General features: G+C 43.8%; 1 protein-coding gene across 7 annotated transcripts in view; it reads left to right on the forward strand.

Moving 5' to 3' along the window:
• LOC106569851 (A-kinase anchor protein 9) overlaps nt 1-16,334 on the forward strand; it is a 157,416-nt gene that overhangs the window by 101,368 nt on the left and 39,714 nt on the right. For all 7 annotated transcript variants that reach the window (XM_045694733.1, XM_045694734.1, XM_045694738.1 and 4 more), the window contains one exon: nt 5,053-5,215. In XM_045694733.1, the coding sequence (XP_045550689.1) occupies nt 5,053-5,215 (163 nt within the window). The remainder of the gene's footprint in view (nt 1-5,052; nt 5,216-16,334) is intronic.

Below are 16,334 nucleotides of genomic sequence, written 5' to 3' on the forward strand. Positions count from 1 at the left end.
GGGGGAGCGGGAGGAGGATTCAGGAGGGATGAGAAGGTGGCAAAGAGCTTCCTGGGGTTAGAGGCAGATGCTTGGAATTTAGAGTGGTAGAAAGTGGCTTTAGCAGCAGAGACAGAAGAGGAAAATGTAGAGAGGAGGGAGTGAAAGGATGCCAGGTCCGCAGGGAGGCGAGTTTTCCTCCATTTCCGCTCGGCTGCCCGGAGCCCTGTTCTGTGAGCTTGCAATGAGTCGACGAGCCATGGAGCAGGAGGGGAGGACCGAGCCGGCCTGGAGGATAGGGGACATAGAGAGTCAAAGGGAGGAGAGGCGGGTTGAGGAGGCAGAATCAGGAGATAGGTTGGAGAAGGTTTGAGCAGAGGGAAGAGATGATAGGATGGAAGAGGAGAGAGTAGCAGGAGAGGGAGAGCGAAGGTTGCGACGGCGCAATACCATCCGAGTAGGGGCAGAGTGAGAAGTGTTGGATGAGAGTGAGAGGGAAAAGGATACAAGGTAGTGGTCGGAGACTTGGAGAGGAGTTGCAATGAGATTAGTGGAAGAACAGCATTTAGTAAAGATGAGGTCAAGCGTATTGCCTGCCTTGTGAGTAGGGTGAGGTCAAAAGAGGAGAGGAGTGGAAAGGAGGAGGCAGAGAGGAATGAGTCAAAGGTAGACGTGGGGAGGTTAAAGTCACCCAGAACTGTGAGAGGTGAGCCATCCTCAGGAAAGGAACTTATCAAGGCGTCAAGCTCATTGATGAACTCTCCAAGGGAACCTGGAGGGCGATAAGGATGTTAAGCTTGAAAGGGCTGGTAACTGTGACAGCATGGAATTCAAAGGAGGCGATTGACAGATGGGTCAGGGGAGAAAGAGAGAATGTCCACTTGGGAGAGATGAGGATTCCAGTGCCACCACCCCGCTGGCCAGATGCTCTCGGGGTATGCGAGAACACGTGGGCAGACGAGGAGAGAGCAGTAGGAGTAGCCAAGAAGTCGAGGGACTGGAGGGTAGCATAGGCTGAGATGAACTCTGCCTTGTTGGCTGCAGACCGGCAGTTCCAGAGGCTGCCGGAGACCTGGAACTCCACATGGGTCGTGCGCGCTGGGACCACCAGGTTAGAGTGGCAGCGGCCACGCTGTGTGAAGCGTTTGTGTGGCCTGTGCAGAGGGGAGAGAACAGGGATAGACAGACACATAGTTGACAGGCTACAGAAGAGGCTACGCTAATGCAAAGGAGATTGGAATGACAAGTGGACTCCACGTCTCGAATGTTCAGAAAGTTAAGCTTCAGAACAAGAACGTGAAAGTCCTTTTGTCAAGGGGTATGAATACTTTCTGAAGGCACTGTAACTGCCTAGTGGTGGGAAGGCAAGCTCAGAAATCAATCAAGATCTCCGCCTTCACAAGACCAAATGGTTAATTTAAAGGGATAGTTCGGGATTTTGCCAATGAGGCCCTTTATCTACTTCCCCAAAGTCAATGAACTTGCGGATACCATTTCGATGTCTCTGCTTTCAGTTTGATGGAGGTTGCCAGCTAGCGTTATCGCAATTGCTAACTTGCGTTAGAGAAATGACTGAACATCTATGGGAACAGCTAGCATGCTAGTTAGCATTGGCTCACGAAACTACCTCTAACTTCCTTCGTACTGGACACAGATACATAACAAATTGTATCCACGTGTTCATATGACTCTGGGGACAATTCCTAACTATCCCTTTAATGTTATTCCTTCCAGAATGAATTGATTAGATCTGCATTGGTTCCTTGTGAGTGAATGATCATTAATGATTGTGGATGGTTGTTTCCTGTCTGGAGGGCCAGGTTGTGTGAATAAGGCTTGATGTAATGAGTTTCTCAAGTGTCCTGTCGGTTGGCTTTGGAAATAATTTGCTGGAGTAGGTGTTGCGCACTAATCCTCCTATTATAGATCATTGAGGGCGACATGTCGGGCCGACGTGTTGATTGTGTAGGTCCATTACTGTTTTACAGTTCACTTGCTCACAAGATCGAAGGAGACAATGCCTAAGTCAGTTCATCTGCACTGACGTGGAATATAAATCTGGTTTGACAAGCTCCTGCAAAAAGGCTGTGTGTGTGTGTGTGTGAGGGAGAGGGAAAATGTCTATTTGCAAAGCTGTACCTGCCCAACTAGCCCGGGGGGGTTGAAACCACGCTTACTATTCCCTCCCCCTTTTCACTGAACAATACCCTGCCCATGCTATGGATCCAGGAAGTGAAAGAGAGAGACTGCCTGCCTGCTGCAAAACACTCTGGGAGAACAGTTTTGACCGCAACCTCTTCTTTTGTGTCTGTTTCGAGAGACAGAGATACACAGTGAAAGTCAGGCTGGGATATTGGTAGAGACAGGGAGAGGGCAAGAGGGAGGAACATGGAGCTAGAAAACTGGTGACAAACAACAGAAAGACGTTAGCGGCTACAGGGATAGATCAAGAATGAGAGGGAGAATGAAAGCGAGAGAGAGAGAGTGACAGAAGAGAAAGAAGTGCAGCGAGAGCCCCACTGGTGGCTTCAGAGTTCACCCTTGGTTGGCTGCCCATTGTGTAAAGCAGTTAAGGGGGACCAGGAGGCTTCCCTTCCCTGCGGATCGGTGCTACGTTGCCGTGGCGGCATGGAATTGTTAATGAGCTTCCATAGGGAGGGAGAGGGCGAGCGAGGAGTGGGAGGGAGTACTGCTGAGGGGCAGGGTCACGCTGTGCTCTGAGAGAGTGAGCAACATAGACAGAGAGAAAAGTCTGACAGAGAGAGGTGCACAGGATCTTAAAGCTAGGTTTCTCTTTATTTTATCACCCCCGCAGTTGCTCCCTGGATTCACATGTGCAAGATGTGACTTCAAACTTCCTCCCCCAGGAAGGATTACTTTTCCCCTACACGAGGAGAAGCACTACCGGTATCTCTTATTTTCTGACTTGAAACTTTGTTTTGTTGTTTCAAGGGTTTACCTAGTTCTCAGTATTTACCTGGGACCTTTTTTGTTGTCTCTTCACCGTGGTACGCCATGCCCGTGGATCTGAGTCTGAACTGCGACTCGTGTGTTTACCCAAGGCTCTGTGCTTGGCAGCTCCGTAGAGACTGTTGCCTAGAACCCGGCTACGTCATCGGGACTTGTCTGCTCTCCGCTGCTGTTCCCTCTTGGTCCTCTGCTGAAGACTCCATCCATGGTAGCAGGTGCATTGTAGATGCTGAAATGAACACTGGAGACTTTATATAACCCATGAACATTTGTAGGGAAGAGGATGGAAAGCACTACAAGGATAAACTAGTAGGTCATTGAAAGCTGTTAAATTGTCTACCACCATGGATTCCTACCGCTCATACTGGAATTCGAGCCACCAGGCCATGTGGGTGGAAGGGGAAGATCAGGATGTGTACGAGGTGGAATCTCGCGTGCCCCTGCCCCGGCCTTTCCCCCTCTCCAGCGTCCTCAATGAGAAAAACGCGGTGGTGGTACAGACTCAAATATCACATGTCAACCACAGGACCAATGGTCACCTCCTTAAGGTGATCTCTAAGATCTCCCTCCCCACACCGCCCTATACAGTAAGTTTACATTCAGCTGCTGGCCTGTAACCTATATGGGACTGTATAACTAGTGAAGTAAATCTGACTCCGTCTGGACAGTTCTTATTTATCTGAATGAAAGTGTCTTTCATTTGGCTGACTTGATGCTCTAAACTGCAGTTTTGTCCATTATTTTATACAGTTCATGACTTACATACCCCTGCTATATAGGGAGTCTACACGTATACATTATCCAGCTAACTTGCTTGGCAGCAATAGTTTTGACTGGGCAACTTGTGCAGTGTATAACACAGTGAGTGTATCGTATACAGTCCTAGATCTCCCTACTCTGCTTTCAACTGAGCAGGTGAGCAAAAAAGGACTCCCATGATTTCAGCGTAGCACGGTCGCGTGACTACATCCTGGTTGTCATAATGTTGCAGTATGACCTTTGCTGCTGTGGGAGTCTCGCCCTGTAAAACCAAATGCATGTGAGTTGTGGTGCTAATAAGTCAGGGGTTTATTGCACAATAGCAATTCCATGATAATTCAGCCAAGAAAGAAGGCTTTTGTGAATGCGTCACAGGGCAATGTCTACTAAACGTGTCTCATCTGTGTCCGAAGTTAAAGGGTTAAGATTGAAATGGAATGTCATGCATGTTATGTTGGTTCCTTGATCAATGTCAAACTGGGGCCGTAGGTTTACTCATTTTAATAAGAATACTTATATGGCATGCATTTTCACCAACATAACTTTATAGAACATGACTGCATGTGTACAATTATCCCACAATGAGAAGGCAATAGGCCTAGTTGTAGCTATGCAAGTTCAGTATGTTAGTATTTGAAGCGAGTGAGGATATTTACACTGTCATGATGTGCCACTGTACAACTCAAGACTTACCGCTGAACTGTATACAGCTAACCATCTCCACACCTCTGTACATTGCCCTGTAGTTGTTATTGGGATACTCCTTTAAGCATAACAACACAGGCCATGTGTGTTGTGAACCCACTGTTTCACTCTGTGTATCTTATGTGCTAAGTGAAATCATCCATTATACTGAAGTGGGCTACAGCATTGATTGATTGGTCCTAATTGTTTTACTTTCACTTAGGACACTAACTGGAAACCATTACTGGTGATGATAAATATGACATTACACTGACTGTCACAAGGCTCAGCATATTGTCCATAATGAGAGGTTATGTCCTAAATTACAGAAGAGATTCATTCATGCCATGGGATATATTTAATAATATGCCATGTTCCATTGAGCAGATGATTTTATCCAAAGCAACTTTCAGTGCACTGAGTGCATACATTTCTTCTATATGTGATCACAGTAGGAATCGAACCCACAACCCTGGTGTTGCTAGTGCCACGCTTTTTTACCAACTGAGCCACACTGTGGACCAACTTGTTTCAAGGCTTTGTGTATCGGAACTTCTAATTCAGAACTATTCACCACCTGAACCAGTATTTCCTCAAAGGTTCTTTGCTCACTAAAGTCATTATCTTTGTCTCCCCACCCATCTTACCAACCCTGATCAGCTGGAACATGCACGCGTCACCCAGACGGAGCTGATGCGCGAGTCCTTCCGCCACAACCAGGAGATGGGCGATCTGCTGCGGCGACAGGAGGATCTGCAGGAGAGGCTGGTGGAGGAGGGGCGTGCCCGCGAGCAGCTGGCCCTGGAGCTCCACAGGGCTGAGGGTGAGTGGTGGGGGGGGGTTGTTTGTGATGGGGTTGTTTTTAAATGTGGGTGGGTGTGTGTTTGAAGGGCAGTGAGAATGCCATATGACGAGTGGAAGTGTGTGTCTGGGGTTGTTTGTGGGGGATGGTGTGTGTTGTGTGTTTTGGTAAGTCAGATGGCTAGGGGATCTGTGGGTGAAACAGAAATAATATATACTGTAGAGAGGGTGTGTGAGTACTTTAGATGGCAAAGGAAAGTGTGTGTAATTAAAGATTTAGCAATTGTTTGTGAACAATTACATTTCCATACACTACACCTGAAACCAAGTATTAACAGATTTATGCTCCAATTTACCATGTTTTTAATAGTGTAGTGCTCAGGTCCTCACACTGTTAAGCAAATTAAGACATATTTTCATCCATTGGCATGTTAATAGTAACATGTACAGTGCCTTCAGAAAGTATTCACATTGAATTTTTAATTAATTTCTTAGATTTTTTGTCACTGGCATACTGACAATATTCAATGTCAAAGTGGAATTATATTTTTTGGAATTTTGTAGTAATTAATAAAAAATGAAAAGCTGAAATGTTCAACCCCTTTGTTATGGCAAGCTTAAATAAGTAGAAATTTGCTTAAGTCACATAAGTTACATGGACTCACTTTGTGTGCAATAATAGTTTTTAAAACTTCTTATGGGCAGGTGGGACGGTAGCGTCCCACTTGGCCAAAATCCGGTGAAAATGCAGACCGTGAAATTCAAACTACAGTATTATAAATATTGAACTTTCATAAAATTACAAGTGTAATACATCAAAATAAAGCTTAACTTCTTGTTAATCCAGCCGCTGTGTCAGATTTCAAAAAGGCTTTACGGCGAAAGCATACCATGCGATTATCTGAGGACAGCGCCCCGCATACAAACACATGAAAAACATATTTCAACCAGGCAGGTGCGACACGAAAGTCACAAATAGCGATATAAAAAATTCCTTACCTTTGATCTTCTTCTGTTGGCACTCCAAAAGGTCCCAGTTACATCACAAATGGTCCTTTTGTTCGATAATGTCCTTCTTTATATCCATAAAAACTCAGTTTAGCTGGTGTGCTTCAGTCAATAATCCACCCAGTTTCCCTCCATCAAAATGCATACAAAATGAATCCCAAATGTTACTAATAAACTTTTCCAAACAAGTCATCAGTGTGGATGACGGATCATCACCTCAAGCTGAACCTCGGCAAGACGGAGCTGCTCTTCCTCCCGGGGAAGGACTGCCCGTTCCATGATCTCACCATCACGATTGACAACTCCCTTGTGTCCTCCTCCCAGAGTGCTAAGAACCTTGGCGTGACCCTGGACAACACCCTGTCGTTCTCCACTAACATCAAGGCGGTGACCCGATCCTGTAGGTTCATGCTCTACAACATTCGCAGAGTACGACCCTGCCTCACACAGGAAGCGGCGCAGGTCCTAATCCAGGCACTTGTCATCTCCCGTCTGGATTACTGCAACTCGCTGTTGGCTGGGCTCCCTGCCTGTGCCATTAAACCCCTACAACTCATCCAGAACGCCGCAGCCCGTCTGGTGTTCAACCTTCCCAAGTTCTCTCACGTCACCCCGCTCCTCCGCTCTCTCCACTGGCTTCCAGTTGAAGCTCGCATCCGCTACAAGACCATGGTGCTTGCCTACGGAGCTGTGACGGGAACGGCACCTCCGTACCTTCAGGCTCTGATCAGGCCCTACACCCAAACAAGGGCACTGCGTTCATCCACCTCTGGCCTGCTCGCCTCCCTACCTCTGAGGAAGCACAGTTCCCGCTCAGCCCAGTCAAAACTGTTCGCTGCTCTGGCACCCCAATGGTGGAACAAGCTCCCTCACGACGCCAGGACAGCGGAGTCAATCACCACCTTCCGGAGACACCTGAAACCCCACCACTTTAAGGAATACCTGGGATAGGATAAAGTAATCCTTCTAACCCCCCCTTAAAAGATTTAGATGCACTATTGTAAAGTGGTTGTTCCACTGGATATCATAAGGTGAATGCACCAATTTGTAAGTCGCTCTGGATAAGAGCATCTGCTAAATGACTTAAATGCAAATGTAAGTCAAACAACGTTTATAATCAAACCTTAGGTACCGTAATACGTAAATAAATTATACAATTTAAGACGGAGAATCGTTATTGTCTTTACCGGAAAAAAATACCAAAGAACGTGCTCTCTTCCATGCGCTTGGAAACACTACAGCCAAAATGGGAGCCACCTAGAAAAACTACAATTTCTGGCTAATTTTTCCAAAAACCAGCCTGAAACTCTTTCTAAAGACTGTTGACATCTAGTGGAAGCCCTAGGAACTGCAATCGGGAGGACTTGGCCTTATAATAAAAGTGATAGCCATTGAAAATAGTGGTAGGCTGAATTTGTTTTGGGGGGAGGGTTTGTCCTCAGGGTTTTGCCTGCCATATCAGTTCTGTTATACTCACAGACACAGACATTTTAACAGTTTTCGAAACTTTAGAGTGTTTTCTATCCAAATCGACCAATTATATGCATATCCAAGCTTCTGGGCCTGAGTTACAGGCAGTTTACTTTAGGTACGCTTTTCATCCGGACGTCAGAATACTGCCCCCTACCCAAGAGAGGTTAACATGATTTATGAATGACTACCTCATCTCTGTACCCCACACATACAATTATCTGTAAGGTTCCTATGTCGAGCAGTGAATTTCAAACACAGATTCAACCACAAAGACCGGGGAGGTTTTCCAATGCCTCGCAAAGAAGGTTACCTATTGGTTGATGGGTTAAAAAAACTGACATTGAATATCCCTTTTGAGCATGGTGAAGTTCATTCATTTCACTTTGGATGGTGTATCAATACACCCAGTCACTACAAAGATACAGGCGTCCTTCCCAGCTCAGTTGCCAGAGAGGAAGGAAACCTCAGGGATTTCACCATGAAGCCAATGGTGACTTAAAATTACTAGCATAGTTGACAGAGTGAAAAGAAGGAAGCCTGTACAGAATAAAAATATGCCGAAACATGCATCCTGTTTACAACAAGGCACTAAAGTAATACTGCAAAAGAAGTGGCAAAGCAATTTACTTTTTGTCCTGAATACAAAGTGTTATGTTTGGGGCAAATCCAATACCACACATTACTGAGTACCACTTTCCATAGTTTCAAGTATAGTGGTGGCTGCATCATGAGGACTGTGGAGTTTTTCAGGATAAAAAATAAACCGAATAACAGGCAAAATCCTAGAGGCAAACCTGGATCAGTCTGCTTTCCAACGGACACTGGGAGATGAATTCACCTTTCACCAAGACAATATCCTAAAACACAAGGCCAATTCTACACTGGAGTTGCTTACCAAGGAGACTTTGAATGTTCCTGAGTGGGCGAGTGAGTTTTAATTTAAATCAACTCGAAAATGTATGGCTAGACATGAAAATGGTTGTCTAGCAATGATCAAGGAGCTTGAAGATTCGTTTTTTACCCCCCTCATCGCTGCAACTCCCCAACTGGCTCAGGAGAGGCGAAGGTAGTCATGCGTCCTCCAAAACATGACCCACGAAACGACGCTGACAGCTGCCCGCTTAACCTGGAAGCCAGCCGCACCAATGAAGGAGGAATCACCTTTCAGCTGACTACCGAGTCAGCCTGCAGGCGCTCGGGCTGCCACAAGGAGTCGCTAGAGTGCGATGAGCCAAGTAAACCCCCCAAGCCCAAAGCCTCCCCTAACCCGGACAACGCTGGGCCAGTTGTGCACTTCCCTATTGGACTCCCGGTCACAGCCGGTTGTGACACAGCCTGGGGTCTAACCCAGTCTGTAATAATGCCTCAAGCACTGAAATGCAGTACCTTAGACCGATGCGCCACTCGGGAGGCAGCTTGAAGAAGTTTGAAAAGAATAATGGGCAAATGTTGCACAATCCAGGAGTAGAAAGCTCTTGGAGACTTAACCAGAAAGACTCGCAGCTGTTATTGCTGTCAAAGGTTATTCTACAAAGTATTGGCTCAGGGGTTGTGAATACTTATGTAAATTAGATATTTCTGTATTTAATTTTCAATACATTTGCAAACATTTCTAAGAACATGTTTTCAAATGTGGAATAAGTCAAGGGGTATGAATACTTTCTGAATGCACTGTATAAGTGGTGTTAGCATCCATTGCTATGCCTGTTACCATCATTCAGTTAGTATTAATAGTACGTTTTAATGGTGATTTGTTGCAAACATCGACTTAAGTGTTCCTTTTGTAGTGTAGGCTAATGTCCTGTTATGGTGTGTTAGGCCTACAGTTGAAGTCGGAAGTTTACATACATACACTTATGTTGGAGTCATTAAAACTCATTTTTCAACCTCTCCACAAATTTCTTGTTAACAAACTATAGTTTTAGCAAGTCGGTTAGGACATCTACGTTGTGCATGACACAAGTAATTTTTCCAACAATTGTTTACAGATTATTTCACTTATAATTCACTGTATCACAATTCCAGTGGGTCAGAAGTTTACAAACACTAAGTTGACTGTGCCTTTAAACAGCTTGGAAATTCCAGAAAATGATGCTTTTAGAATCTTCTGAATGGCTAATTGACATCATTTGAGTCAATTGGAGGTGTACCTGTGGATGTATTTCAAGGCCTACCTTCAAACGCAGTGCCTCTTTGCTTGACATCATGGAAAAATCAAAAGAAATCAGCCAAGACCTTAGAAAAAAAATTGTAGACCTCCACAAGTCTGGTTCATCCTTGGGAGCAATTTCCAAACGCCTGATGGTACCTCATTCATCTGTACAAACAATAGTACGCAAGTATAAACACCATGGGACCACACAGCCGTCATACCGCTCAGGAAGGAGACGTGTTCGTTCTCCTAGAGATGAACGTACTTTGGTGCAAAAAGTGCAAATCAATCCCAGAACAACAGCAAAGGACCTTGTGAAGATGCTGGAGGAAACGGGTACAAAAGTATCTATATCCACAGTAAAACGAGTCCTATATGAACATAACCTGAAAGGCCGCTCAGCAAGGAAGAAGCCACTGTTCCAAAACCGCCATAAAAAAGCCACACTACAGTTTGCAACTGCACATGGGGCCTAAGCTCATACTTTTTGGAGAAATGTCCTCTGGTCTGATAAAACAAAAATAGAACTGTTTGGCCATAATGACCATCGTTATGTTTGTTGGAAAAGGGGTGAGGCTTGCAAGCTGAAGAACACCATCCCAACCGTGAAGCACGGGGGTGGCAGAATCATGTTGTGGGGGTGCTTTGCTGTAGGAGGGACTGGTGTACTTCACACAATAGATGGCATCATGAGGTTATAATGAAACTTATGTGGATATATTGAAGCAACATCTCAAGGCATCAGTCAGGAAGTTAAAGCTTGGTCGCAAATGGGTCTTCCAAATGGACAATGACCCGAAGCATACTTCCAAAGTTGTGGCAAAATGGCTTCAGGACAACAAAGTCAGGGTATTGAAGTGGCCTTCACAAAGCCCTGACCTCAAGCCTATAAAACATTTGTTGGCAGAACTGAAAATGCTTGTGCGAGCAAGGAGGCCTAGAAACCTGACTCAGTTGCACCAGCTCTGTCAGGAGGAATGGACCGAAATTCACCGAACTTATTGTGGGAAGCTTGTGGAAGGCTACCCAAAACGTTTGACCCAAGTTAAACAATTTAAAGGCAATGCTACCAAATACTAATTGAGTGTATGTAAACTTCTGACCAACTGGGAATGTGATGTGAATAATAAAAGCTGAAATAAATCCTTCTCTCTACTATTATTCTGACATTTCACATTTTTTAAATAAAGTGGTGATCCTAACTGACCTAAAACAGGGAATTTTTTACTAGGATTAAATGTCAGGAATTGTGAAACTGAGTTTAAATGTATTTGGCTAAGGTGTATGTAAACTTCCGACTTCAACTGTATATATGTCAAATGTGATAAGATTCTGAAGTATGACAAATATTTGCTTTCATAAAGTCATCTCCCAACTGCTGCTTGATGTTTGGTGATAATGCTAACCTTTCAAATGTGCACCAGCATTGTTGAAGTTTGGGATATGTCTTCATCTGTGTACGTTTCTGAAATGCGTTATGATGTAGTTCTGTATTATGTTTCGCAGAGGATAGGTTTTATAGTAGAGTATTAGAGAGAGACATAGGCCTATAAGAAGTGGAAAGGGGATTCCTAGTCAGTCGCACAACTGAATACATTCAACCGAAATTTGTCCAACACATTTAACCCAACCCCTTTGAATCAGAGGTGCGGGGGGCTGCCTTGATCGACATCCATGTCATCGGCGCCCAGGGACTAGTTGCTGTGGGGTTTAACTGCATTGCTCAAGGAAATATAATGACATCGGGATGACATTGTGGACATTTTGTAGCAAAGGGCCTCAAGTGTGTGCAGAGATTACACATTTGGTGAGACAGTGCTGTGCATTATAAAAGTTTAAAGTGTCTTTAATGCAAGAAAGTTGTAGTGTGTGCATGCATGTGTGGCAGGCAGTGTCAGCACAGTGGTTAGTTTGTTTTGCACCCTGATCGATGATACTCTATTTGCACCTAATCATATGCAATTTGTTTCCATGAGACAGAGATGACATAGATTCTCTCATAAGACTAGAGCCTTATGCGTTTCAGTCATAAGGGATTCCTTCCTGAGCATGAGTAAATTTAGTTTTGATCAGTCATGGAAATAAAAGTGCTGAAAACATGTTGGCTCACTATATAAAAAGAAGATGGAGAACAAGCAATAGGATGAAAAATATAGTTTTGGCGCCGGTACAGCTGACTAGCGCCATCTAACACTGCCAAGCAACAACAACAAAAAATTATACTTGGAGTCAAAGTAATATATATCGTCCAAAATAATATTGCTATCTGTAAGTGTATTGATTCCCCCCTCCCATCACTACCCCGAGAGAAAAACTGCCATTTCTGGTTTTAATAAGATCATGTTTTGACTGCAGTACCTGCAGTTTTGACTGCAGTACCTGGAGGGTGAAGCCAGGAGGCCATCACAAGCTTCCAGCGTTAGGCTATATCAGACATTTGATATTATCAAGATGCATATAGGCTTCATGGCTGTGGCCTAATAAAATGACATGATACTTAAGACCAGAATTGTCTCATCAGTACTCAATTATCACCTTTTATTTTTATCAGCTTTATTATAATTCGTAACTTCCTTAACAAGCCGTGAATTGTTGGTTGGTGGATTGATTCTGACAATCAACCTCTTATGACCAGAGGAATGCAGATCCAAGAGTGCTGAGTTTTTGGTAAACGGCCCCTTGCCACGAGAGCAGCATTCCAAGTTTCAACATATGAGTAATGAGTTAACACATGAGTTATTGTTTAAACTACCCTGTCATTTTAGTTGTTAGCTAACATGGCGCATAGTTACAAGTAATCAATTAATATAGTGTTGCTGTGCTCGTAAACCTTGATAATTCAACACACAAACATTTCTATCAATTGACACTAGCTAGATTTCCATCCAATTGGTGACCAGATTTTCGTGTGATTATATATATTTTTTTGCATACATTTTTTTTCTAGCTTTTCCCACCGGGCATGTTTCCATCAAATTTACTTGTTACAGATTAAACCCTATGCGTGATGACGTAGTGTGCATAAAAATAACTTTTGTGGTTAAATTCCCTTTTACCAATAAAAAAACTAAAATAAAAAGAGGGTAAATGTGTTTCCATCACATTTTCAACTCTACTGATGGTTTTTTCACACAAATGGGGTTTATATAGCGAATGTGCTCACTCTAGTGTTGGCATGTACGCTCTAGCCAACAGGTCTTAGATACAGTGCAGGTATAGCCTACATGAGATTATTGACAAAAGAGCAAGATTATTTTTATTTGTCAAACTGCAGTTAAGCATCTATCATCATGTCACTAGAATAAGACCCTCGATTTAGAAAGGAGCATCAAACTCATCACCGTGCAGCCCTCCCTAGTGGCGCAGTGGCCTAAGGCACTGCATTGGAGTGTTGCGTCACTACAGCCTGGGTAGGGCGGCGCACAGTTGGCCCAGCGTTGTCCTGGTTAGGGGAGGTTTTGGCCGGGGGCCTCATCGTGCTCTAGCGACTCCTTGTGGTGGGCCGGGCGCCTGCAAGCTGACCCTGGGTCGTCAGTTGAACGGTGTTTCCTCCGACACATTGGTGCAGCTGGCTTCCGGGTTAAGCGAGCAGGTGTTAAGAAGCAGTGCGGCTTGGAGGGTCATGCTTTGGAGGGCACATGACTCGACCTTTGTCTCTCTTGAGCCCGAGCCCATTGAGGAGTTGCAACGATGAGACAAGATCGTAATTGGATATCACGAAATTGTGGCGAAAAGAGGGTAAAATTGCAAAAAATACAAAATAAATCACTGTGCACTTTCACCGCCCTGTGAAGTTAATCATAACTTTATTCACCTGTAGCCTAATAAACTGCATGCTTTCCCAAGTCAGTGGGAGGGCAACACTCCAAGTTAACTTTGATATGATGGTTATTATATCAACATTTGCACATAAAATCGTTTCCACCGTCATTTCTTGCATAATTAATTTTACAGACACAGATCCCACATTGGCCAGTACGTCACTGTAAATAAGAATTTGTTCTTAATTGACTCGCCTGGATAAATAAAGGTTAAATCAAAAAATGTAACTTGTGTATTTTGTTTTGTCAACATTTGGGAAGTTTACGGACAAATTAGCTGTTTCCATCAGGCCTGTCGTGATGTTTTTTTTTAATTTGATGTACTTTACTCGCATAAAAGGTTGGATGGAAACCTCATTAGTGACAGCATTGAAAACTTAAAGGTTGGCCTATATATGAGTTGTCATTTTTATGTAGAAGGCTTTCTTGGGAGTGGTCTAATCCACTGTAAATGATTAAATATTGGGAATGTAACTGAGATGCATTCCTTAGTTGTGAAAAATGTGTTACTGCTTCGTGGGTTCGTATACTTTTGTAATACTAACAGAATAAATGAAGACAGAAGGGTCGAGCCACCCTTTCAAATTATTTGTTGTGTTTACAGTAAACAAAGAGATCCGATGGAGCACTGCAAGCTTATGTAACTCATCAGCACAACAATGTTCTTGGAAGAACATCCGACAATCCTATTCGCCTCACCTATTTAGTATAGCTACTACATAGTAGTACTAGATATGATTTTGTAAGGAATCTCTATCAGATCTTTGGGAACATTGCTAGTATGCAGTCATGTCTTCCAAACAGATTTATCATCAGCTGAATTACATGCCAGTAGTGCATTTGCCTAGTGACCGGTAACAAGATGTGTAATAATAGAATATTTCATTGTGTTTGTTGGCAGCATAGCCCTCTAGAGTACACTCTGTCTAGCAAAATTGGTCTGACGTTCTGCCTGTTTGTTTGTCTGAATATTTTTGTGTTCGTGTGCGCCTTGGGGAGGAGTGGGTGGGTGTTACATGCAAGTGCTTTTTGGATGTAGCATATTTGTGTAGTGCACAAACGGTGCCTTCGGAAAGTATTCAGACCCCTCGACTTTTCTAACATTTTGTTACGTTACAGCCTTATTTTAAAATTGATTAAATAGATTTTCCTCATCAATCTACACACAATACCCCATAATGACAAAGCACATTTTTTTTTTTTTTTTTATGTATTAAAAATAAAAAAATGGAACTATTACATTTACGTAAGTATTCAAACCCTTTACTCAGTACTTTGAAGCACCTTTGGCAGAGATTACAGCCTCGAGTCTTCTTGGGTATGACGCTACAAGCTTGGCACCCCTGTATTTGCTCTGTCAGGTTGGATGGGGAGTGTTGCTGCACAGCTATTTTCAGGTCTCTCCAGCGATGTTCGATCAAGTTTAAATCTGGGCTCTGGCTGTGCCGCTCAAGGACATTCAGAGACTTGTCCCGAAGCCACTCCTGCGTTGTCTTGGCTGTGTACTTAGGGTCGTTGTCCCGTTGGAAGGTGAACGTTCGCCCCAGTCTGAGGTCCTAAGAGCTCTGGAGCAGGTTTTCATCAAGGATCTTTCCCTTGATCCTGACAAGTCTCCCAGTCCCTGCCGCTGAAAAAACATCCCCACACCATGATTCTGCCACCACCATGCTTCACCATACGGATGGGGCCAGGTTTCCTTCAGACATGACACTTGGCATTCAGGCCAAAGAGTTCAATCTTGATTTCATCAGACCAGAGAATCTTGTTTCTCATGGTCTGAGAGTCTTTAGGTGCCTTTTGGCAGGCTGTCATGTGCCTTTTACTGAGGAGTGGCTTCCGTCTGGCCACTTACCATAAAGGCCTGATTGGTGGAGTGCTGCAGAGATGGTTGTCCTTCTGGAAGGTTCTCCCATCTCAACAGAGGAACTCTAGAGCTCTTTCAGAGTGATCATCGGATTCTTGGTCACCTCCCTGACCAAGGCCCTTCTCCCCACGATTGCTCAGTTTGGCCGGGCGGCCAGCTGTAAGAAGAGTCTTGGTGGTTCCAAACTTCTTCCATTTAAGAATAATGGAGACCACTGTATTCTTGGGGACCTTCAATGCTGCAGAAATGTTTTGGTACCCTTCCCCAGATCTGTGCCTGTCTCAGAGCTCTACGGACAATTGCTTCGACCTCATGGCTTGGTTTTTGCTCTGACATGCACTGTCAACTGTGGTACCTTGTATAGACAGGTGTGTGCCTTTCCAAATCATGTCCAATCAATTGAATTTACCACAGGTGGACTCCAATGAAGTTGTAGAAACATCTCAATGGAAAGAGGATGCACCTGAACTTTATTTCGAGTCTCATAGCAAAGGGTCTGAATACTTATGTAAATAAGGTAGTTCCGTTTTTCTTTTTAATACATTTGTAAACATTTCTGAACTTTTTTCCTTTTGTCATTATGGGATATTGTGTGTACATTGCTGAGGATTTTTATTTATTTAATCAATTTTAGAATAAGGCTGTAACGTAACAAAATGTGAAAAAAGTCAAGGGGTCTGAATGCTTTCCAAAGGTACTATGTTTTTCGTCTTGATTTTGCTTGTGTGTGTGTGTGTGTGTGTGTGTGTGTCTGTATTTTCGCTTTAATGTGTACTTGAACTGATACTATGTGTGTGATTGTGTGAATGTTTCACTCAACAAT

Source organism: Salmo salar, chromosome ssa14, assembly GCF_905237065.1.
Source record: "Salmo salar chromosome ssa14, Ssal_v3.1, whole genome shotgun sequence".
NCBI classification, from domain to species: domain Eukaryota; kingdom Metazoa; phylum Chordata; class Actinopteri; order Salmoniformes; family Salmonidae; genus Salmo; species Salmo salar.